The sequence below is a fragment of the Rhinoderma darwinii genome, chromosome 3, assembly GCF_050947455.1.
Source record: "Rhinoderma darwinii isolate aRhiDar2 chromosome 3, aRhiDar2.hap1, whole genome shotgun sequence".
NCBI classification, from domain to species: Eukaryota; Metazoa; Chordata; class Amphibia; order Anura; family Rhinodermatidae; genus Rhinoderma; species Rhinoderma darwinii.
The window spans coordinates 233,447,898-233,472,213 of record NC_134689.1 but is presented as its reverse complement, the minus strand read 5'-3'; the positions used below and the strand labels follow the sequence as shown (position 1 = coordinate 233,472,213).

General features: G+C 41.3%; 1 protein-coding gene across 1 annotated transcript in view; it reads right to left on the bottom strand.

Moving 5' to 3' along the window:
- Positions 1–24,316, bottom strand: part of LOC142749454 (uncharacterized) — a 168,645-nt gene that overhangs the window by 64,674 nt on the left and 79,655 nt on the right. Inside the window, exons 6-9 of the mRNA XM_075857511.1 lie at positions 8,585–8,785; positions 6,440–6,714; positions 2,508–2,573; positions 966–1,128 (exon numbers count right to left, since the gene is read on the bottom strand). Of these exons, the coding sequence (XP_075713626.1) occupies positions 966–1,128; positions 2,508–2,573; positions 6,440–6,714; positions 8,585–8,785 (705 nt within the window). The remainder of the gene's footprint in view (positions 1–965; positions 1,129–2,507; positions 2,574–6,439; positions 6,715–8,584; positions 8,786–24,316) is intronic.

Below are 24,316 nucleotides of genomic sequence, written 5' to 3'. Positions count from 1 at the left end.
TTACTTATTTTTACTTTTTCTACTTGTCCCACTAGGGGACTATGAGACTTGCAGCTTTGATCGCTGCTAGAATACATTACACTACACACGTAGTGTAATGTACTCTAACTGTCATTGTGACGTAACTGTCACTCTGACAGGAAGCCGAGGAGGACTGGTCGGAGGCTGTTCCTCCGAGGCTTCTGTACATGGCAACCCGGAGGCTATTGTCTAGCCTCCGATTACCACAACAAGCATCGGCAGCCCCCACAATCACGTCGTGGGGGCTGCCGATGTGCTTCAAACCACTTAAATTGCTGTCGCCGCACTTAAGGGGTTAATTGCCGAAAGCATAAATACTGACGAAAATGAACGTCATGATGCGCGATCTTGCAGCCGACCTTGACGTTCATTTTCGTCATCGGTCGGGAAAGGGTTAAGGTATGCATAATATCCGGTAGAGCTGTTTTTGGGTCAGAGACACACAACAACAAGTCCGAAAAAAACCTATGTAATATTTTTGATACAGATAGTTTAACAGGGTCGATGACCCATGACTAAGGACAAGTTGTAAAATGATAAGCTGCTCAGGTTTACCATGTTACTGTTGTATTACCATTACTTTTTGTTTGGAATTTCTGATGTGTATAAATAAAAAATATTACTCTCTAGTCATGAAGCTTTGTAATCTTCCTTTTCTATTAGTAATTTACCATAGCTAAGTTACTTTCCAATTCACTTTTCTAAAAACCAGCATTCTGTCAATTGCCTGCTCAAAGGGGCTGGTATGTTGCCAAGCACTACATCACGACAGCCTCACTCAGCTCCCCTTTAACTGGGGTATTACTATATGTTCATACACAATTTTATCATATATTTTGTCATATTTCCCTTGTTAGTAGTTTCTCATATTCTAACAAGCCTTGGCAATAATGCCTCAGATGTTTGTTTGAATTAATAATAGAATTAATATTAGAATATCCTACCTCCTCAGGTTTTGTCAGATCTTTGAATGATACATTTCCAGGCTTTCTCTTTCCATTTTTCCACCTCTCCCAGAACTTAGTAAATAAATTCTGCTCAGTTGCCTTTTGAAGCTTGTACAGGTCTATATTGAGAAAATCTTCTTGTGGAATGGCATCAATATATCTACAATGAAAGCAAACAATGGAAAGAACTATTTATTTTTTGAGCTTGCATATTCTTTAAATAAGTTGTTGGTTTTGGACAATCCTTACTTGTTAAAAATGGTCCCTTAATAATAAACTGATCACAAAGTGTACCCCTGCTGGAACCTCAATTGATCAGCTATAATCCTTGGGGAAATCTGGCAGTAAGTTAAAGAGGCTCTGTCACCAGATTTTGCAACCCCTGTGTGCTATTGCAGCAGATCGGCGCTGCAATGTAGATTACAGTAACGTTTTTATTTTTAAAAAACGAGCATTTTTGGCCAAGTTATGACCATTTTCGTATTTATGCAAATGAGGCTTGCAAAAGTACAACTGTGCGTGTTGAAAACTAAAAGTACAACTGGGCGTGTATTATGTGCGTACATCGGGGCATTTTTACTACTTTTACTAGCTGGGCGCTCTGATGAGAAGTATCATCCACTTCTCTTCAGAACGCCCAGCTTCTGGCAGTGCAGATCTGTGACGTCACTCACAGGTCCTGCATCGTGTCGGCACCAGAGGCTACAGTTGATTCTGCAGCAGCATCAGCATTTGCAGGTAAGTAGCTACATCGACTTACCTGCAAACGCCGATGCTGCTGCAGAATCATCTGTAGCCTCTGGTGCCGATGTGTCCTCGCTCGTCTGACACGATGCAGGACCTGTTAGTGACGTCACAGCGTGATCTCTCGAGAACACGGCTGTGTCTGCACTGCCAGAAGCTGGGCGTTCTGAAGAGAAGTGGATGATACTTCTATACACAACGCCCAGCTAGTAAAATAAGTAAACACGCCCCGATGTACGCACATAATTCACGCCCAGTTGTACTTTTACTTTTCAACACGCCCAGTTGTACTTTTGCAAGCCTCATTTGCATAAATACGAAAATGGTCATAACTTGGCCAAAAATGCTCGTTTTTTAAAAATAAAAACGTTACTGTAATCTACATTGCAGCGCCGATCTGCTGCAATAGCAGATAGGGGCTGCAAAATCTGGTGACAGAGCCTCTTTAAGTGTTAAATTTCACTCTACCACAGAGGAAACACAAGTTCCATTCAAATCAGTTTATTGTCTGTGTAATGCAGGAAAGGACAGCTCTTTGCAGCAGATCTCTGCTCTGGCCAAATGTCACCATGCTGAGCCTTATGCTATACCCAACATGGACCCTCCCCAGCTTGAATACCCCGAGATCAGATATAAAAAAATTAATAGGAAGAGCAGCTCTGGAGCATAAACTACTGCTCTAATAAATTATATACCATGCAGCCTTTGGGAATAAAAGCATTCACCTACAAACATAGAAAAATATGTTAACTTACACAAAATGATGTTACACAGTTTATGACGTCATTTATTTACCTGAAAATGTTTTCCATCTCAACTTTCAGAGTATCTTCAAATTCACTGAGCTCCACTTGTAGATCCCTGCAATTTAAAGAATACAACTGAACTGCAGGACCCACAGTGCATCTCTTTTACACAATGTTTAGACAAATGTTCCAGTGAAAAAGCCGGGGTGTTCAACCGTTTTTTTTCTGAGAGCTACATTATTGTATCATACTACTTGAAGGGGTAGCCATAACACTTAAACTGGTTCTCCGCTTTGGACAATCTCTACTTGTTAATTGGGTCCCTTGACAATAAGCTGATCTCAAACTGTCCCCCTGCTGGGCCCCCCCAGCGATCTACTGTTATCTGTAAGGAAACTGAGCAGTAAATATAAACATTCCCTGGAGCACCACCACAGGGGAAAATGAAGTATTACATTGTGTCCATTAAAATCAATGGGCTGTCTGTGTAATGCAGTACAAGATAGGTCTCCAGAGAGAGACACGCTCTTTGTAATTGCTCTCCACTCTGGCCAAGAGATAAGGATCCTGAATAGAGGATCCTCCTCTATTAGCTAAAAAAAATTGATTTTCTAAACTAGACAATCCCTTTAAAGTGGTATTGCCACAATAAACATTATTACCTGTTGTAATGTCCGTGGCTGCAGGCTGCCAGCTCCAATCCCCTCCTGACAGCCGCAGCCACGAGTCGGCAAGCGCTGGCCCCAGCCTCCTCCTCAGGAGCCGCCAGCGCTCACGTCCACTCACCTCAGCCGGATCCCGTAGGGTGCGCACGCCCGCTCTTAAAGGGGCAGAGCGCGCACCGGACCTTCTGATGAACTTTGACCTGTGAGTACCCTGGACTATAAGAGGGGTCCAGCCCCCTGCTTCTATGCCTGAGCGTTGTTTATGTTTCCTAGTTTGTCTATGTGATGGCCTCCTAGTGTGTTTCCTGTTCCTTGCATTCTATACCATCCTGGTCTAGCACTGTGCTGTGCCAAAGTCGTGTCGTGCTGTATCCACGTCTGACCTGCTTCACCTCGCCTTACGTCTACCTGCTGCCAAGTCCCAGCCGAGCCTGCCCTGCTTCTGTCTGAGCTGCCACAGGTACCTATACAAACTATAGACTTTCACCTGCTGCCTGTTGGCCAGCTGCCTTACCGCCAAGGCGGTACGGCCCAGTGGGTCCACAGACCCTTCGTGACACCTGTCCACTATGTCATCAAAATTGCTGGTGGTTTGCACCGCCAATCACTAGTATAGGGGTCCCAAATCCTCCATTCCTCCTCTACAATACTATATAAAGTGGAAGAAAAAACAAAAGGGGCAGAACTTCTCTAAGGTAGACCGTTCTATGTTCAACTCGATCATATACATTCACATGTAAATGTGCTTATCTTTAATGGGTGTGCTTTTCCAAGCCTAACCCTAGTGTAGGCAGAAGATCAGTAGCCGACTTCTCCTGCCCTTTTACTCTAAGGAAACTATGTAGCTCTTCAACACATAAGAAGCAGTGAACACAAATGTTTAAAAATGGGAATATAAAGAGGGTCAGGTGGTGAAGAACTAAAATCCTTTTTTATTTTAAATATACATTTCTAGACCGGACCTGTTCCTTTGCTGTGGAATGACCTAACAGAGGGACCAGTACATTCCAGAAACACGTAGTTTAAATAAAAAAAATATTTTACTTCATTACCACTTGGTTTCCTATCTGTTCTTGTTTTGGAACATTTGTGGAACATTTGTGTGCACTGCTACACCTTTCTAGCACTACCATGGTAAGTAGGAGTTTGTATGGAGTGGCAATCGAGCATGCATGCTGCCGCTCCATACAAACTCTATGGGGTATGGAAGAACCCATTTGAGATGTGTAAACTGGAGCGCATGACTTTTACTAAAGGAATAACAATTAACTCTCTAACTGCACATGACTAGACACTATGGATAGGGGGCCATGTATGTGTGATCAATTTTCAATTAAATAAATAGGAATTTGGACCATGTGCGACCCCCTTTTCAGATTTGTACAAAAACATAGGAGGAAGCGGATCACAAAATTTACCCCATCCTATGGGAGCAGTTTTGTCACAGAAGGCATCTGCTTTGATCAGTTCCGGCATTAAAGGATGCAACTGGTATGTGAACACACAATTAGGGTGCGCTCAGACGTGGCATACTTGTATTGTATTTATGCAGCGTAAAAATACGCTGCGGAAAACTACAGTGTAAGCCTATGGGAAAAATATTCTGCAACGCAGCCAGATTTATCTGGTTCTTCCGTTGTGGAATAATTTTACCATAGGCATACATTGAAAAGTTTTCCAAAGTGTATTTTTTTGTTGCGAAAATACAATGCATGTACACCACGGATGAGCGCACCCTTAGGGGTTCATTGCTGTTCTTACTCCCACTATCTCACTATAATTTCAATACCATTAAATTAATTTTAATAACATAATGTGTCATTAAAGTAAATTTAGAGACAGCGCATTTAAGAGGGTTCATATACAGACAATATCAAACATTACATAGTGAAAAAATGAATGTACAATTCAAACAAGAGGAGTGAGGACCCTGCTCACAAGAGCTTACAATCTATGAACAAATAAGGGAGACAAAATGTAAAAAAGTGCTCGTTCAGTACAATGGTCCAGCCATCTTTTATACATATGGAGTAGTACACAAAGCTGCATGAGCCGGTCACCAGCTGTTATCTGTGTATGACAGACTAAGTGCATTACATTAGGGTGCAAGGAGTGTAGGGGATACTGCTGAATCAGGTCTGATGACTAATGTAAAAGGGGGGAACAGGGAAAGGAGTCAGATTATGGAATTGTATAGGCCTGTCTAAAAAGATGTGTTTTTAGCGCACGAGGGGAGAGTTTATTGAGGAGAAGACCGATTAGTAATGAGTTACAATGGTCAAGACGAGAGTGAATAAGAGCAACAATGAGAGTTTTGGCTGTTTCTACAATAAGAATAGAGCGGATTCTGGAGAGGTTTTTGAGGTGAAAGTGACAGGAAAGTGAAAGTGATTGAATGTGTGAAGTAAAGGAAAGATCTGAGTCAAAACTAACCCCAAGACAGCGGGCGTGCTGCTTAGGAGTTATGGTAGAGCCACACACAGATGGAGAAATCAGGTTTAGGTAAGTTAGTAGATGGTGGGAACACAAGGAGAACACAAGGAGCTCCGTTTTAGAAAGATTAATTTTCAGATTGAGAGGACAATGTAGTAGTTGATACACTGCGTCAGAATGTTTTTTATTTTTCTCATTCCATTAGATCCTGACCTATAACTGAATAATGACTTGTTTTATCTCATATGGTTTCTTAACAGCCCAAGACCATGATGACACTGTCTGTCATTATTAATACATGACAAACATGGTATATATGTAACTTATGTCCTAATGACCACTAGAGAGCTTCCCAAATGTAATTATTAATTTGTAATTATTCATTCAATCACTTTGATTTTATAATTAATAAATGTTTTTAATTCTAGGGCCTCATGCACACTAATGTGTTATTGTGGCTGAAATTCACCCGAATTGCGGTCCTATTCATTACATGCACACGACCATGGTTTCCATGGTTCGTGCATTGGCCGGGAGCCTGGACCGTAAAAAGATAGGACATGTCCTATATGGGCCGCATTTTGCGTTCCGGGTTTATTAAAAAATGAATGTGTGCACGGTCCGTGATTTGTGGACGGCCCGCGGATGACACTCCGCGTCCGTCCCAGCTGCAAATCACGGGCCATGCACACCACTACAGTCATGTCCATAAGGTCTAACTTTTCTTTTTTTTACATGCATTGTTTATATCTTATAAAAATAAAATATGCCTACATTTACTGTAGGTATCCAATACACCAGAAAGCAGTGGCAAAGTACTATGGGCTAATTCAAGAAATTTAAACTGAAAAAATATCTACTGTTAAAAGTGTTGCATGCTCACATTATCTTGCTGTGGAAATGATGGATACTGCCTTCTACTGAATCTTGTTTACTCTGACGTCTCTCCAGTAAGGTTTTCTTAACCATATCCTTTAGTTTTTCCCTTGTGTAGCCTTCTCCATATGGGCTATTCAGTGATTGTCTAAGTATTGATTGGTATGCTGGTAAATGCTCAATATCAGAAGGGTCTTTCAGAACACAATTATCCAGGATGCGTAAGGATTTATGTTGCTTAAATGACAAGGTGTATCTATTATTTTGAGCCATAGGATTTCCCTGTTATAAAATAAATAAAGAGTCAAAAGAATGTATACTATTTCCTTGGAGGAAAAAAAAATCACAGCCCCACATTGATACAATTTCATATGTGAATGAATGTTCCTGTTACTTTACGGTACACATTTGGTTGTCATCAGATTTTTCTTTTTACTTATCTTTGGTACGCATCCTCCCAAATTATGTCCAGGCACAATCTAGTTACTTCTTGTTACATCTTGGAAATTACACAGAATAACTTCCCGTGACCCCAGATACGGGGGGACATTTATTAATCCTGTCCTAAATTTAGACAAGATAAAACAAAACAGGCAGCAACTATGCAAATTTATCATAATGGCGCACGCTGTAGGACAAATTTGGCACATCTTGCTAGTTATTTATATACTTTTTTCTTCCTTACGCCACATTTTGGCTGGCGTACTTTATTATAAATCTGGGGCACTTTGCCACTCCTTTTAGCTACGCCCCTGAAGTAGACACTTTTTAAAACAGTCTAGGAAAATGCATTTGTCTAAAACACAGATACATTTTTTCTTTTTTGGCGCAATTTGTGAAAGAATTCTGGCACATTTTGCTTAGAAAATCTCCCCCACTGTGTCTATTTTTTGAGTTGTCACTGATACTGGAAGTAATTGACAGATTTGAAGAAAGAGACCATCAGAAGTTTCAGAGAAAAGCAGTTTTGTGAAAGGAGTTAGGTTTTAGGTTTTCCAAATGTATTTCTATGCGGAAAATCCACAGCATAATACAGTAGCAGCAGAGTGGATGAGATTTGAACAAATCTCATCCACACGCTGCATAAATGAGTGGAAACACCACTCAGAAATTGACCTGCGGTGCGGTTTTTTAATCCGCAGCATGTCAATTAAATTTGCGCAATCGCTGCTTTTGTGTTGCGGGTTTTCCCCATTGACTTCAATGGGAGGTAAAACCTACAACAGATAGCGGATGTTGCATGATTTTGCGACAGAAAAGCTGTGTTTCCGCCGCAAAAATGCAACTCAGAAAAAAAATCTTATACTTATCCAGAATTCTGTGCTTCTTCTTCCAGGCCGGCCTCCTGGGATGACGTTTCATCCCATGTGACCACTGCAGCCAATCACAGGCTGCAGAGGTCAAATGAGATAAAATGTCATCCCAGGAGGCCGGTCCGCAGGACATCAGAAGGTAAGTATGTGTTATATTTTTTTTTACGTGCAGTTTTCCACAGCAGACATTCCGTTCGAAAAGCTGCACTACAATTCCATGTTCGCTATGTACCTTTATGCAGCCTATCCACCTTGTGTTAACGTAGCCTTAAAGCGTAACTTAACTTTCAGAAAACTTCTGACATGTCAGAAGTTTTGATCTGTGGGAGTCTGAGCAGTGAGACCCCCACCGATCACTAAAACAAAGCGTCAAAAGAGCTCGGCTTTCAGAGAATTAGCAAACACCCTAAAGCTACCTCAAATTGAAAAATAATAAACTTTGAAAATGGTTGCTGCCGTCACATGACCTGATGTCATTATGGACAACACATCATGGTGACAGAAGCTAAACATGGGAGCAGAATTTCCATAGCAAAAATATATAAAAACATAGTTTATTGTTTTTCAATATGTGAGAGCTTTAGAAGTTTTCTAAAAAAAAAAAAAAGAAAAAGAAAATCCTTAAAGCAGTTTGTATTTTCTATTGAAAATCTTCTATCAAGCATAACCTAAAAACAAATAAAAAACGTATCACAGGGGTCCATGGCTCGAGCATTACTTGAGCTAAACCAATATAATGAAGATATAAATACGCAAAGTAATAAAATGTTGCCATATCGTGACATTATATCCCAGTGTTGAACACTTGTGGATACCATAAAACTTTGGAGAATACTTACTCTCAATTTCAGTTCACTAAGACGCCGAAGTCCACACAATATTTGCAATGTTTCCGACAGAGAACTGATATTGTTATTTGAGGCATCAAGGACATTGAGTGTTAATGAAGAAGCTAGAGGAAGAAGGCTGGTGATCTCATTGTTTTGAACAGAAAGTTCATAAAGTTTAGGAAGATTTTGAATTCCATCAAGAGAATATAACTGTTAATAGAACGAAAACAACAGTCAATGTATATAAATATATAGTTGTACATATACAAATATTTGAAAGAGATAGGAAAGTATATAGTACAAAGTATTATATTAGGTGCCATTTATAAAGTAACATACAGAAGGCCATGACAGATGTTATAAGGATGGAAGAGATGAATAAACAGCTGAATGACTGGATAGATAGATAGATAGATAGATAGATAGATAGATAGATAGATAGATAGATAGATAGATAGATAGATAGATAGATAGATAGATAGATAGATAGATAGAAGTCAAAAAATGAGCAGCAACTCCAATGGTAAGGGTGAAAAAAGTGGGTACTTTTATTGCCCGTGCAACGTTTCAGCTCCGTTCACTGGAGCCTTTCTTGAGAAAGTATCTGGGACTTGGTCTGTCTCTCAGAGCCTGCACCCACACGCTGCCGGTGCTGCTGAGATAGATAGATAGATAGATAGATAGATAGATAGATAGATAGATAGATAGATAGATAGATAGATAGATAGATAGATAGATAGATAGATACTGTGTAAGTTGCTCCTTCCTCTGTCCTTGAAACTCCCTGGTTTCCATGGTGCAAAATCAAGAAGATGTATCAGTCTTTTCTTTCAACCTTTCCTTCCTTTTGAATTCTCTTCTGGCTTTGGCTCCAAAAAACTGACGTAAAAACTGTCAGAAAAACTTCATAAAAACTGTGTGTGTGATCCTGGCCTTACTGTGCATTGGAAGAAAAGTATCAAACAGGGGCTCGAATGATGGAAGGAAGCAGGGGGAGCATGAATATACCTGGACTCATACCGCACTGCAAGTAAAAATTATAAATGCAACTAAACTACTTAACATTATCTAATAAGTAACAGAACTCTGAAATCAGTGTGCCTGTCACATCTTTATGCTGTCCTCAGACATGGCAGCATTTCTGACTGATCCACTTTCATTAGGAAAAACGGACACAATTCAAACTACTTTCTAATGCTAGTAGTTATATCTAAATGTCATTAGGTAGAGTTCAGACTACTTTACTATTTGATATATACAACAAGTAGATCACTTTTTAAGGACCAGGTTAATTTTGGACCAATTATTTGTTTTATCCCTCATAATTCCAGTGCTTATAACTTCTATTTTTTAGTTTTTACAGCTGTATGATGCTTTGTGATACTATTATATTATGGTGGTATAATAGTAAAAATATGTAAAGGGAACATGATTCCATCAATGTATTTTTATCAGATATGCATAGATTTTTGTTATTGTCATGGTTACGCATACAGAATAAACTTTATTAATACTAAAAAATGTCCCTTTTTCTTTTTTATAACCAGAAGGGATTTTTTATTTCACAAGTTACAACTTATGTTCATATACCATTATTATAAGTTAACCAGGACTGTCTCATCATAGAAGAAACCCCAACTGATAACGTCAGGTTAAAGCATTTTACATAGATTGATGAAAAGGAGTGCCCCGAGAGTCCCCAGGATAGGTGATAATTATCTGATATGGGGGGGCGTACCGCTGGAACCCTCGCAACCAATTGTGAGAACGGAATCCAGAACTCTCCGTTCCCCTTCACTGTACCCCCCGCAGTGAACAGCTTGGTCAGAGCGGCAGTCGAGCATGCGCCCGCTGCTCCAGTCAATGTTTACGGGACTAATGGAGTGCAGCAATGTACTGTATGTGTTTTCCAACGGTGGGGCAGCCAGATATCTTATGGATAGGTGATAATTTTCAAATCTGGGAATCCCCTTTAACTACGTATGAGTAGGCACTTTCTATGTCTATGAGTGGTAAATTATTACAAGGACGTGACAACATTGTATAATTCCAGAATGATCAGTAAATCCAATCAGCAATCATACAAATATTTTATGTGTTCATACAATACAAAGATCCTAAGATTCTTAGTCATGACAATCAGTTGTAATGAAAGATCTGGCCAGTATTAGATACAATTTTAAGGTGGTGCTATACACTAGAAGTTTCTTTGAACAAATCTCTTTTATGAATTTAAAGGGTAACTAAACCTTTGACAAACTTCTGACATGTCATAGTGACATGTCCGAAGTTTTTATTGGTGGGGTCCGAGCACTGAGACCCCCACCAATCGCTAAAACAATGTGGCAGAAGCGCCCCAGCCGCTTAGTTTCTGTTTGGTTTTCTCCAGAAAGCTGATGTATCGGGGTGTGGGCTCATAGACTTTCTATTGAGTCCGTACTCCGATACATTGATTTCCGGAAAAATCCAAACAAATACGAAGCGTCTGAGCTCTCACACGAGCGCTTCTGCCACTTCGTTTTAGTGATTGGTGGGGGTCTCAGTGCTCGGACCCCCACCAATCAAAACTTCTGACATGTCACTATGATGTTTAGTTACCCTTTAACCTGTAGTTAGCTACTATGTGTTGGTCAGGCCTCGGGACAGGAGCATGCACCTACCCGGTCTCTATTAGATTTTGCTTGGAGGGAGTCTAAGGGATTTTGCAATATTTAATTTAAAGGGGCATTCCAGCGTAAAGCAAATTCATCAGATAACAAAATAAACCAGATCTTGCTGGAAAGAATTAAACAAACTGGCACCAATGTTACATATCAACATCTACCAGGTATACTACAAAAGAACAACAGTATAAATTAGCCTATTTTTGCTATATTTGATCACATGACATTGGCACCAGACTAAACATCACAGCTAATCCATGGACACTGGCATAAATGGATGAAGCCATGGAGACTTAAACATGGCAGAAAATGTTTCATTGCAGTTGAAAACCAGCAGCCAAATGTCTGTGTAACTTAATTTTAGGGCCTGTAAACGTTACTTTTTTTTTTCCATAAAACTCAATGACTCTTAAAGAAAATATATGTATTAAACCGAAGCGAACAAATTATGTGTCACATCAAGAACGACAATACTTAAAGTTATGTTATTTTAATGCAGTTAACAAATTGCAAGTTTAAACCAATTCCTAGCCATAGGGAAAGGAAAAGTATCTGGGAAATACCAATTACATTATCTCATATGAATGACATTTCAATGTCTTGAACAAGTTTATGAAAATATGGTATTTAATACTTGCCATTGAGTAAAGTCTCCAGACAATTATGTCAAAATGTTAAATAATAATAATAATTGTAGTATTAGTAGTAGTAGTAGTGGTAGCGGTAGTAGTGGTAGTGGTAGCGGTAGCAGTAGTAGTAGTAGTAGTAGCAGTAGTAGCAGTAGTAGTAGTAGTAGTAGTAGTAGCGGTAGTAGTAGCGGTAGTAGTAGTAGTAGTAGTAGTAGTAGCAGTAGCAGTAGTAGTAGTAGCGGTAGCGGTAGTGGTAGTGGTAGTGGTAGTAGTAGTGGTAGTAGTAGTGGTAGTGGTAGTGGTAGTAGTAGTGGTAGTAGTAGTAGTAGTGGTAGCGGTAGTAGTAGTAGTAGTAGTAGTAGTGGTAGCGGTAGTAGTAGTGGTAGCGGTAGTAGTAGTGGTAGCGGTAGTAGTAGTGGTAGCGGTAGTAGTAGTAGTAGTGGTAGTAGTGGTAGCGGTAGTAGTAGTAGTGGTAGCGGTAGTGGTAGCGGTAGTAGTAGTAGTGGTAGCGGTAGTAGTAGTAGTGGTAGTGGTAGCAGTAGTAGTGGTAGCAGTAGTAGTGGTAGCAGTAGTAGTAGTAGTAGTAGTAGTAGTAGTGGTAGCGGTAGTAGTAGTAGTAGTAGTAGTAGTGGTAGTAGTAGTAATAATATGTACACATTTAAATCTGGCTAATACAACATGATGTACAGATGTATAAGTTACTACTCTATGTGTAAAGGCTTTCTGCTGCTTTTTTTTTTTTCTTCATTGCTTGCTGCTTTCTAGCTCTGTTCTTTTAGATTAGCACAGCTATTATCAGTGACTAGAGCTTAGCTGCATTGTATATTGGAGCCTGAGCTTGTCTGAAGCACAGCTCTAGTTTCATCAGGGGCTCCGACTGTTGCTCTTTCCTTAATGCTTTTACAAGTCAGCTCTGTGACCCTTATTGGCTGTTGTGTATATAGTTTTGAAGTCCAGCACAAGCTCAGAAGTCTGCATGGAAAACTATTGCCCTTACAGCAAGGCTACAAATTCTAGCACTGAATATTCCATACTATGAAATCGAGAGCTTTGAACTTCCAAAACCTCAATATGATCGCAATGTGTAATCCCCATATACGCAAATATTGCAGTATATATTTGTAGCCACTGAGGAATAAACGAGCATAGATTTGAAGCTTGCCATGACAAACTGTTTCATTTATCGTCTAAAATGGATTTTTAACTCAATATCGTAGAATTCCGTACATGTACGTCATCTGCAAAGGTTAGTTGCTGCAAAATGCCATAAATCATACACAGAAGAAAAGACCAGAGCTTTTTAGCCAATTTATATATAAAAAGTAGAATTTTATTTAACACATATAACAGACAATATTAAAATATATGAGGACAAGACTCTAGTATGAACAACGGAGCTAGTAATGGCAGTTGCTGAATGTAATATATGGGTATACAGGCTGTATTAGAACATTTTTAAAAAAAAAATATATATACACCCGAAGGTGAAATATCCCATTCTTAACAGGTTCCCGACCGCTGGCCGTATTTATACGTGCACACAGCTCTATGCCCTGGCTGTTGCTAACTGTTGCTAACAGCCATGGGCACTGGGCAGAATGTCAGGGGTCAATCTTTTGGCCCCTGAACATGTGATCGCTGCGACAACCAATCACAGCGATCACATGCATTTCTGCATAGAAAACAGTGTGCACGCGATCGCGTGCACACAGCCCTGTGCCCACGCTGTTACCAACAGCTCTGGGCACTGGGTAGAGTATCAGGGACCAATCTGATGGTCCCTGAACATGTGGTCGCTGCGACCACATTTGTTTTATTTTTACTTTTCTGGCAGTAAATCTCCTGCCTCTTTTCTTCTCCTCAAACATTGTTTCAGTTTGAGGAGAAGAGACTCGGGAGAATTGCTGCCAGAAGAATACAGTGAAAAAAAATACAGTTACACTATAAAACATTCTCTGTATAGATAGATTTCTATCTATCTATACAATCTATCTATCCATCTATCTTTTTTTCTATCTATCTACCTTTCTTTCTTTTATTCTATTAGAATAGGCAGGTAGGGAGTATATAATTATATATATCCACATATATATATAATATATATAGCAATAGCGGTTTATTTTTTTGTTAGCGGTAGTGTATATATAAATATAGCAGTTAGTTTGTGTGTTTTATAAAAAAAAAAAAAAATTTGTTTAGTTAGTGTTAGTTACGTTATGGCGAGGAAGTTGTTTAGCGCCGAGGAGGCATACGCCATGCTGTGGTCTGAGTCGGAGACCGCATCAGAGATGGCGTCCGAGATGGAACCTGTTTTAGGTAGTGACGATGACAGCGTCACTTCAGGTTCATCTTCAGAGGACGTTGTCCCTGATGCAGTTGAAACTGCAGAACATGAAAGCGCAGGGCCAAGTAGCGCTGTAGCACGGAACAGCCTGGTCCCTTCAGTCCAGGTTCTTGTATGGGCACCTGCCCCATCTTTTGGGCCTAGAATCCACGGATTTACTGCCACTCCTGGCATAACCGTGGACAATACAAATTTTGTCCAAATGGATTACTTCCATTTATTTATAACGGACGACATCCTAAATCAGATTGTCCACGAAACAAATTTATATGCCACGCAATATATAAGGCAGAAACCTTCATCCACCCATGCCAGAGATTGGACGCCCACCAATTTGCAGGAATTAAAAAACATTTTGGGGCTCACCCTAAATAAGAGTATTGTCAAAAAGCCCTCCATTAGGTCTTACTGGTCAACAAGACCCGCCCAAGCCACCCCAGTATATTCTGCAGTAATGCCCAGGTCTAGTTATGTGACAATAATGAGGTTCCTCCACTTCGATGACAACGCACAGGCTCCCCCAAGTCTCGATGCAAACCGGGATCGGTTGTTCAAAATAAGACCGCTAATAAATTCCCTGAATAATTTATTTCTGCAACTCTACACCCCTGAGCAGAATGTAAGTGTGGACGAATCCCTCCTCAACTTTCATGGCAGACTTAGCTTTCGCCAATATCTAACTTCCAAAAGGGCAAGATATGGCATTAAGCTCTACAAATTGTGTGAAAGCGGGTCAGGATATACCACCGCCTTCAGGATTAATGAAGGGCGGGACCACACAATAAATGTTCCTGGATGCCCCCCTGATCTTTCCACCAGCAGTAAGATCGTGTGGGAGATAATGCAGCCTCTGCTTCACAAGGGGTACCACCTGTACTGTGATAATTTTTATTCGAGTGTGCCCCTGTTTAGGCATTTGCATGCTGCAAGGACTGGGTCATGTGGTACCATGCGCAAAAACAGAATTGGTTTTCCACAGCAATTAGTGGGGAAGCGCATGGTAAAGGGGGACTCCTGTGCTTATGCATCTGAAGAATTGCTGGCGGTCAAGTTCAGGGATCGCAAAGATGTGTATGTGCTAAGCACGATTCATACTGCAGGAACAGTGGCAGTGAGGGAAAGAGGGGCAACATCGGACAAGCACAAACCAGTGAGCGTGTCCGAATATAACAAGTACATGGGGGGGGGTGGATTTAAGCGACCAGGTTTTACAGCCCTATTTAGTAAAACGCAAAACTAAAACCTGGTACAAAAAAGTGGCCATTTATTTGTTACAGGTGGCCATCCACATCTCATTCGTGCTCTACAAAAAAAACAGAGGCAGAGACACATACCTGGATTTCCAGGAAAAAATTATTGAAGGCCTCATATTTGATGTTCAGGACACCAGAGAATGCCCCCAGTCTGAGGATGTCACGCGACTGACTGAAAGACACTTCATCAGTCGGATTCCCCCAACAGCAACCAGAAGCAACCCCCAGAAAAAGTGCCGCGTCTGCAGAAAAGACGGGCACCGCAAAGATTCCCGATATTTCTGTCCCTCATGTCCCTCACAACCAGGCCTGTGCATTGAGCCATGTTTTAAAAAATACCACACTGTTCTGAATTATTAGATTTTAGTTAATTCATTGAAAATATATTTGCCCTACATTACGTTTTTATTTTTCCCCTGATTTTACTCCAAGGGTGAGGGAGGGAATGGGTGGGGGGTGGATGTCATGTTTGCATATTCTCTAAAGTTCATCTGCTGGAGAGCTCCATTTGCATAAACCTGCAATTTCTTATTTTAGAAAACCCAAAAAAATAAATTCCCATTATACCCCTAGATGAATATTTTGGGATTTCTGCTTCAAGAGCAGATATTTTGGAAGTGTTATAGAAACTCTGTTGAGTTTTGTAAAACCAGCTTTGAAAAAAAGCGATTTGTGAAATAAGCTTCTTCTATCGTCCGCCCTCCTACTTCTCTATGTGATAAATAAGACACACATATTTGGTATCCCCATGCACGGGAGAAGTGGAAGAATGTGAAAGGAGATTAATTTTGGCCGTGGTCTATGCCGTGTGTGAAAAATGCTGGTATAAACTGACGCATTTGCTAAAAAATTGCTAATTTTATTTTGATCCATCTTATTCAAGAAACTATCAGAAGAAAACTGGACTGTCTAAAAATATGATAAACCCCTTGAAGAAAACCTTGTGGGGTCTACTTGTGTGAATGAAGTCATTTATGGGGTGTTTCTAATGTTTCAGCAGCATTACGCCCCCAAGAAAACAGTATGCGGCTATAAAATCAAATGCTAAATTCCTGGACCGAAAAGGCCAAAAAGCCTCCTTTTATGCCAAGCCCTGGCACATGCCCGCACAGTGAATAAGGCACACATATTTGGTATCCCCATGCACGGGAGAAGTGGAAGAATGTGAAAGGAGATTAATTTTGTCCGTGGTCTATACCGTGTGTGAAAAATACTAGCCTAAACTGACGCATTTGCTAAAAAAGTGCTGATTTTATTTTGTTCCATCTTATTCAAGAAACTTTCAGAAGAAAACTGGACTGTCTAAAAATATGATAAACCCCTTGAAGGAAACCTTGTGGGGTCTACTTGTGTGAATGAAGTAATTTATGGGGTGTTTCTAATCTTTCAGCAGCATTAGGTCCCCCAGAAAACAGTATGCGGCTCTAAAATCAAATGCAAAATTCCTGGACCGAAAAGGCCAAAAAGCCTCCTTTTATGCCAAGCCCTGGCACATGCCCGCACAGTGAATAAGGCACACATATTTGGTATCCCCATGCACGGAAGAAGTGGAAGAATGTGAAAGGAGATTAATTTTGTCCGTGGTCTATACCGTGTGTGAAAAATACTAGCCTAAACTGACGCATTTGCTAAAAAAGTGCTGATTTTATTTTGTTCCATCTTATTCAAGAAACTTTCAGAAGAAAACTGGACTTGCTAAAAATATGATAAACCCCTTGAAGGAAACCTTGTGGGGTCTACTTGTGTGAATGAAGTCATTTATGGGGTGTTTCTAATGTTTCAGCAGCATTACACCCCCAGAAAACAGTATGCTGCTATAAAATCAAATGCAGAATTCCTGGACCGAAAAGGCCAAAAAGCCTCCTTTTATGCCAAGCCCTGGCACATGCCCGCACAGTGAATAAGGCATACATATTTGGTATCCCCATGCACGGGAGAAGTGGAAGAATGTGAAAGGAGATGAATTTTGTCCGTGGTCTATACCGTGTGTGAAAAATACTAGCCTAAACTGACGCATTTGCTAAAAAAGCGCTGATTTTATTTTGTTCCATCTTATTCAAGAAACTTTCAGAAGAAAACTGGACTGTCTAAAAATATGATAAACCCCATGAAGGAAACCTTGTGGGGTCTACTTGTGTGAATGAAGTAATTTATGGGGTGTTTCTAATCTTTCAGCAGCATTAGGCCCCCCAGAAAACAGTATGCGGCTCTAAAATCAAATGCAAAATTCCTGGACCGAAAAGGCCAAAAAGACTCCTTTTATGCCAAGCCCTGGCACATGCCCGCACAGTGAATAAGGCACACATATTTGGTATCCCCATGCACGGGAGAAGTGGAAGAATGTGAAAGGAGATTAATTTTGTCCGTGGTCCATACTGTGTGTGAAAAATGCTAGCATAAACTGACGCAATTGCTTAATTCTTGCATTTTTTTCCAATTTTGCCCACTTTAGAGAAAAAAATAAAAATGATATATACTGACAAATGCCACTAAAACAAAGCCCTATCTGTCCTTTAAAAAGATTGTAAAATTCAAAGATGAACTTTATTCACCTGCAGAGTTATAGTCATCTAAAGAAGCGCATAGCAAAATTGTGACATTTGCTCTGGTCATTTAGCTGTAAAACAGCCTAGTCCTTAACCAGTTAATCATTAAACCTTGTAAACATATTCAGTGAATATAAGGAAGGGGAATGAAATAAAGTGACAGTGCTTCAAAGTATTGTTTATGTCAGCAGCCTTACCCATAACAGCAAGAGGGAAGTAATTGTCAGTGCTCGCTCCTCCGGGAGGAAGCACCTGTAGCGAAATGCGTGTTGGGGTTCATGTGGAGGAGCGAGCACTGACAATTGCTTCCCTCTTTCTGTTATGGGTAAGGCTGAAAATAGGCCGTGTGAACATACCCTAAAGGTAACACATTATTTACACCACACGGTGAATGCAGTGGCGGATTATCATATGGGCGATTCGGGCGGCCGCCCGGGGCCCGAGGCTCCCAGGGGGCCCATGGCAGCCCGAACCGCACATCATCTTACAAACCTATTCAGCGCGCTAGCGCTGCTAACTGCCGAAGATGAGGAGTGGAGGAGCGGGGAATTGGCCGGGAAAGGGGTAGGACACGCCTCCCTGACAAGTGCGGGCGCCGCCATTGAGTAACAGAACAGCGACGGACGGCTGTTCTGTTGCTCCAAAGCTGCAAGAGAAGAGCCGGGCGGGCGGGCGGTCACCGGCGCTGAGGTTAGTTGGCTTATCCTCCTGCCCAACTGGTTCCCGACCGCTGGCTGTATTTTTACGGCCAGCGGTCAGGGACGGGTCCTTAAAACCCGAGCCATAGACTTTCTACGGCTCGGGTTTTAACTTGCTGCCCGCGCGATCGGGCAGCTGAATGTCGGGTCTCCGGCTGTCAGTGACTGCCGGGGACACTGAGGAGAAGACAGAAGCAGCTTTCGCTGCTTCTGTCTTCTCCGATGTCTTCTTACACAGCGTTCAATGAACGCTGTGTATAGGAATAGAGACAGCAGCAGCGGCGCTGTCTCTATTCCTCCCGGTGATCATGTGACTGGTCACATGATCGCCGGGTGCCGTTAGTGACAGACTGTTGCTGGGTCTAACTAGACCCAGCACAGCCCTATCAGTGACAATCGTCACTATGAGAGGGCTGATTTCCCCTGTAACTGGGGCTGCTGTGCAGTCCCAGTTACAGGGGAAAAACATGGTGTAAAAGAAAGAAAAAATATATATAAAGTTCCCCAAAGGTCTTTTTTGACCTTTGAGGAACAGACCATAGTAATAAAAAAATAGTAAAGTAAAGTGCAAAAAAAAATTAAATAATAAATACACATAAAATACCCACCCCAAAAAAACATTCCCCCCCGCCAATCATTGTTGTAACGCTAGCGCTAACCCAATTACCCTAATATAGACATGTAATATATTAAAATTTACGGTAAACAATGACGATTACAAATAAAAGGTCTATTTTAGGGTAAAACTATGTTATTACCAAAAAAATTAGCTGAAACGTAAAAAATCACGTCGTTTTTATTTATTTTTTATAAAAATGTGTGTTTGGTGCAACTTTGTAATTACGTTTTATTAAAAAATATTTTCACTTTTTGAGATACAGCTGCTTTGTATCCTGTATCCGTCAGGTCAGCAGGACTGACGGGATCAGTGAAACGGGCCATGCGCTAAATTAGAATCTTAGATGTGATAGATTTGAGGTGGATCCTGCGTGTCACTGATCCTGTCAGTCCTGCTGACCTGACGGATACAGGATACAAAGCAGCTGTATCTCAAAAAGTGAAAATATTTTTTAATAAAATCAATCAATCAATCACACACATACTAATATATATATATATATATATATATATATATATATATATAAAATGATATAAAGTTTTTAAATGTGTACATAACCTTGTGGCACTATATACAAGGGGGAGCGCTGTGTGGCACTATATACAAGGGGGAGCGCTGTGTGCCACTATATACAAGGGGGAGCGCTGTTTGCCACTATATACAAGGGGGAGCGCTGTGTGCCACTATATACAAGGGGGGGCTGTGTAGTGCTATCCACAGTGGTATGTGTGTGGCGCTCTTTATAGGGGGGGCTTTTTGGTGCTATTTACAAGAGGGGGAAGGCTGTGTGGCGCTCTCTACATGGGGCTGTATGGCACTATCTATATGGGGCTGTGTGTAACGCTCTCTACGGGGGGAATGTGTGATATTTAGAGGGGGCTGTGTATGGCGATATCTATAGGGGTGTGTAATATCTACAGGGGCTGTGTGTGGCACTATGTACAGGGGGCTGTGTGTATGTGGTGTTTTACAGTGTGTGGTATTATTATATTCAGGCACGCAGTGTTTGGTGCTATTATATTTAGGGGCACAGTATGTGGCACCATGATAACTTTATTTTCGTTTATAGGTGTGGAAATGTTGGAAAAGTGAGGAGACGTCTGAGTGGGAAATTCTGCAGAAATGAGTCATGGCCGGGAGAAATCGTCATGAGCGCTGGACCGGATGGAGAAGAAAAGAGGAAAAAAACTACTAGAATCTGAGACGTCGTCACCTGTGAGTCACTAGATTTATAGAGAATCTGTCACCTCTCCTGACATGTTTAATATAGGAATCCTTGTATTTCACAAAAAGACTTTCTGCAGTCCAGGACTGATAGACAATTCCCCTTGTCAGGAGGTTGTGTCCCTGCACAGTGTGATACTCTCAGTATGTAGGGACACAGCCCCGTGACAAGGGAAATCGTAACACTGTTAATGCTTGCCCAAAAAAGTAGTGTTAAAAATAGTTACGGCAGGGCGGCGGTGAGGAAGGGGGGCCCAAGTTTGGGTAACAGCCCAGGGCCCATGGTCTACTTAATCCGCCACTGGGTGAATGGCACAAAATTAAAGACCTAAAATTAAAGACTTGCTGCTTTTTTTTCTAATTGTGCCATTGAAAAACACACTTAGGCCGAATTGACGAACGCGGGGAAACTTGGACGCGAAAAACTGCAGTTTTTCACGTTCGAGTTGCCATCCGTGCGTGTCCTGTTTTCACAGATCCCCATAGAATTGAGTCTATCGAGAGATCCGTGAAAACTGATCTCTAAGAGGTGCTTGTCAGTATCACTATATACTGCAATAGATTAGTATTGCAGTATATTGTGTAAGTGTATATTTATATTTATTTTTTACTTTCCAGAAATGTGTCAGTGGTTCAGATGATATACTGTGGAAGACGTAATCCTAATGAAATGATTGGAATGTGTTGACTGTCTAAATATGCCGCTCTTTAATTAATTAATCAAATATTTTGACTCATTCTCGTGTGGAAAAATGTGCAGCATACTATATGAAATGGAAAAATGTAGTACATGTTTTGAACTCTGCTGTGAACAAAAGTCTTTCCAGAGCATTTCCCTCCTAAAATAAAAAAATGGCCATAGCGCCGGCGGCCGTGGGTCTCATTCACCCAAGTTTCCGCCAGCCTCCTTTTTCTCTGGGCCAGCGTCTGTCTGCTCTGCGACGCCGGCGTGCGCGTGCTCTGCTGCCGTAGGGTGCGCGTGTCCCCATTCTTAAAGTGCCAGCGCACACACCAGCAATAATGCTCCCAACTTATCCCAGCACATCCTGGCCTTTTTAAGGAACTCTGCCCACTTCCTCAGTGCCTGAGCAATGTTGTTGCTAACCTTGTGTTAGTCTGCAAAGGTTCCATAGTCTGTTTCTGACTTCAGTGTCTGTGTCCGTGTCAAGTCCAGTGCCAGTGACGACTTCAGTATCCGTGTCCGGTGTCTGTGTCAAATCCAGTGTCCGTGACAACTTCAGTATCTGTGTCCGGTGTCCATGACAATTCCAGTATCTGCGTCCAGTGTCCGAGACCAGTTCTGCTTCCATTAAACCAGCACAAGCCAGCTTCCGTTAATCCATCACAGGCCAGTTTCCGATAATCCAGCACAAGTTAGCTTCCAGCTATCCGGCACCAGCCTGCCATCCAGGTACCACCGACCAGTGACTGTCCTATATTGTTTGACCAGCTGCTACTCCGTTACGGTGGTGTGGCTCAGTGGGTCCAAAACCTCGGTGGACGTTACAATGTCTGTAAATAACTGTTTGGTTATCCTCTTTTGTCAGTTTTAGGTGGGGTCGGACTCGGTAGAAGTGTACAACTTTAACTTTTATATTAATATTTTATTAATATTGCATGAATGTATTAAATGACTAGCTTGTTACATATTTACTTTCATAGGAATTTAGGAAAGTTTAGAAGTTTTAATCATATACATATATGTTATGTTCTATCAATCTCAGGTCCCTATTTATCAAAAAGCAGTGATAACTGGGATGTTCTAGTGGCAATAGAAAATTGGTTACCAGCTCTCCGCTGTTCTCTACTCTCCTTTAGACTGTCTGCTCATGCTGCTGCTCAAAGGCCCTTAGTTAAAAATGTCTGAATCTGGGCTGCACATGCTCACAAATGCAGTTCCTCCTCTAAAGACCAGAGGAGGTAGTTCACTACTGGGTGTACGTGCAGTCATCTCAGAACTGCTAGAGAGAACAGGAAGACATTATTAAAGTAAGTACTTTAAAGGGTTGTCCAGGCACGGGTCTGTTTGTTATACTGATGACCTATCCACAGGATAGGTCACCAGTATGTGATAGGTGGGGTTCCGACACCCGGACCACCACCAATCAGAAGCTATGCAGGTTCGGTGCCGGAAGCAGAAGGCTCGGGCCACATCATAGCGGCGGCGCTGGGTTACTGCAGCTCTGCTCCTATTCACTTGAATAAAAGCGGAACTCCAGTACTGGAATACAGACACTATACAGTGGTCGGAGCCTTCTGCTTCTGGCTCCGACCCCAGCGATCACATACTGATGACCTATCCTGTATAAACCCATCAGTATAAAAAACAGCCCCAGCCTGGACAACTCCTATAGCAGAAACACTTTTTAAATGTATATTTTATTACCATTCAGACTTGCACCTGATTGCCTTAATTTTCAGGACATATACTATGAGTGCACACTGTTCTTTTTTGGCTTAAAAAACATTACCTAGCTACAAATACATTTATACCTAGCTACAAATACATTTATACACAGCAAGCAGATAACTGGCAACCAGTAAAAAATGTTGGTAACAAATTTTTGCGGGACAAGATATAGTCTTCCATACTTTTTTTTTTTTATACACGATGTTCAACATGTGGTTTAAATAACATGTTCTGGCTGTTGCGATCGTGGCTATACCATACATATGTATTTATTTTGTTTACATTTATAAAGACCTGTTAAAGCTTGCTGTATATGTTAGGAATAGAAAATGTATACACTCCTCAACATTAAAATTGCAACACAAAGAAGGAAAAGTTTAGGAATTGTGGAAATCCCAGGATTGATAGACATGTTAATGATATGCAAATGATAAAAAAAAAAAGGAAACAAAATATTCCAAACATCTTGATTTATTCAATATCGAGTATAAGAGCCACACACAGAAATACACGCATTTACAAGTCTTGGCTTGCTATCAATGAGGTTATTAATGGTTGTCTGTTATGCCACGCTGAATGCCCTTGGATACGCAAATCAAGATTGGCTGCTGGCAGCTCCCATAGCAATTGCCCACCAATGATGTCCCAGATGTGCTCGGTGAAAGACGTCCGGAGACGCTGCAGGCCATGGTAGCTCGTTTAGGCCACACAGGCTGCTCACAGTAGTGATGTTGTCCTGTTGAAAAACAACTTCTGGGACACTTTGGAGAAATGGCTGTGCCACTGGTTCCATGACCAAATCAATGTAACGCCGAGCAGTTAGTGTACCTGAAATGAAGACTAGAGGGTTCCGGCTACCGTACATTATGTCACCCTTCACCATAATCCTGGGAATAGGACCCGTGTGATGATCCCTTGTGAAGGCCTCTTCATGGCGTTGCCCACGTGGTCTCCAGAACAATTTTCGGCTATCATTGTGTCCAAGACAAAAGCGGGACTCATTGCTGAAGAGGATAGACCTCCATTTCAGCCTCCATTGCCATCCTGCTGTACACCATGATAGCCTTTGAGAGCGGTGGAGTGTGGTCAATGGAACACCTGTAGTTGGATATCTGGCTCGTAGCCCAATGTCGTTCAAATGCCTTCTGATAGTTTGTGACGACACTGGTTGTTGTCCTTGGCTTGGGATGTAACGCCCAAGTTCACTTGCAGTACAGAATGCATCTCTACGCGCCATTCTTCCAATCAGACGATCCGTACATGCAGAGGTACGTCTCCATGCCTCCATTTTGGGGCGTCCTTTTTATTAGAAAGTATTTTAGGCAACATGTCAGCTTTGAAGTGCTCTTGCAGTA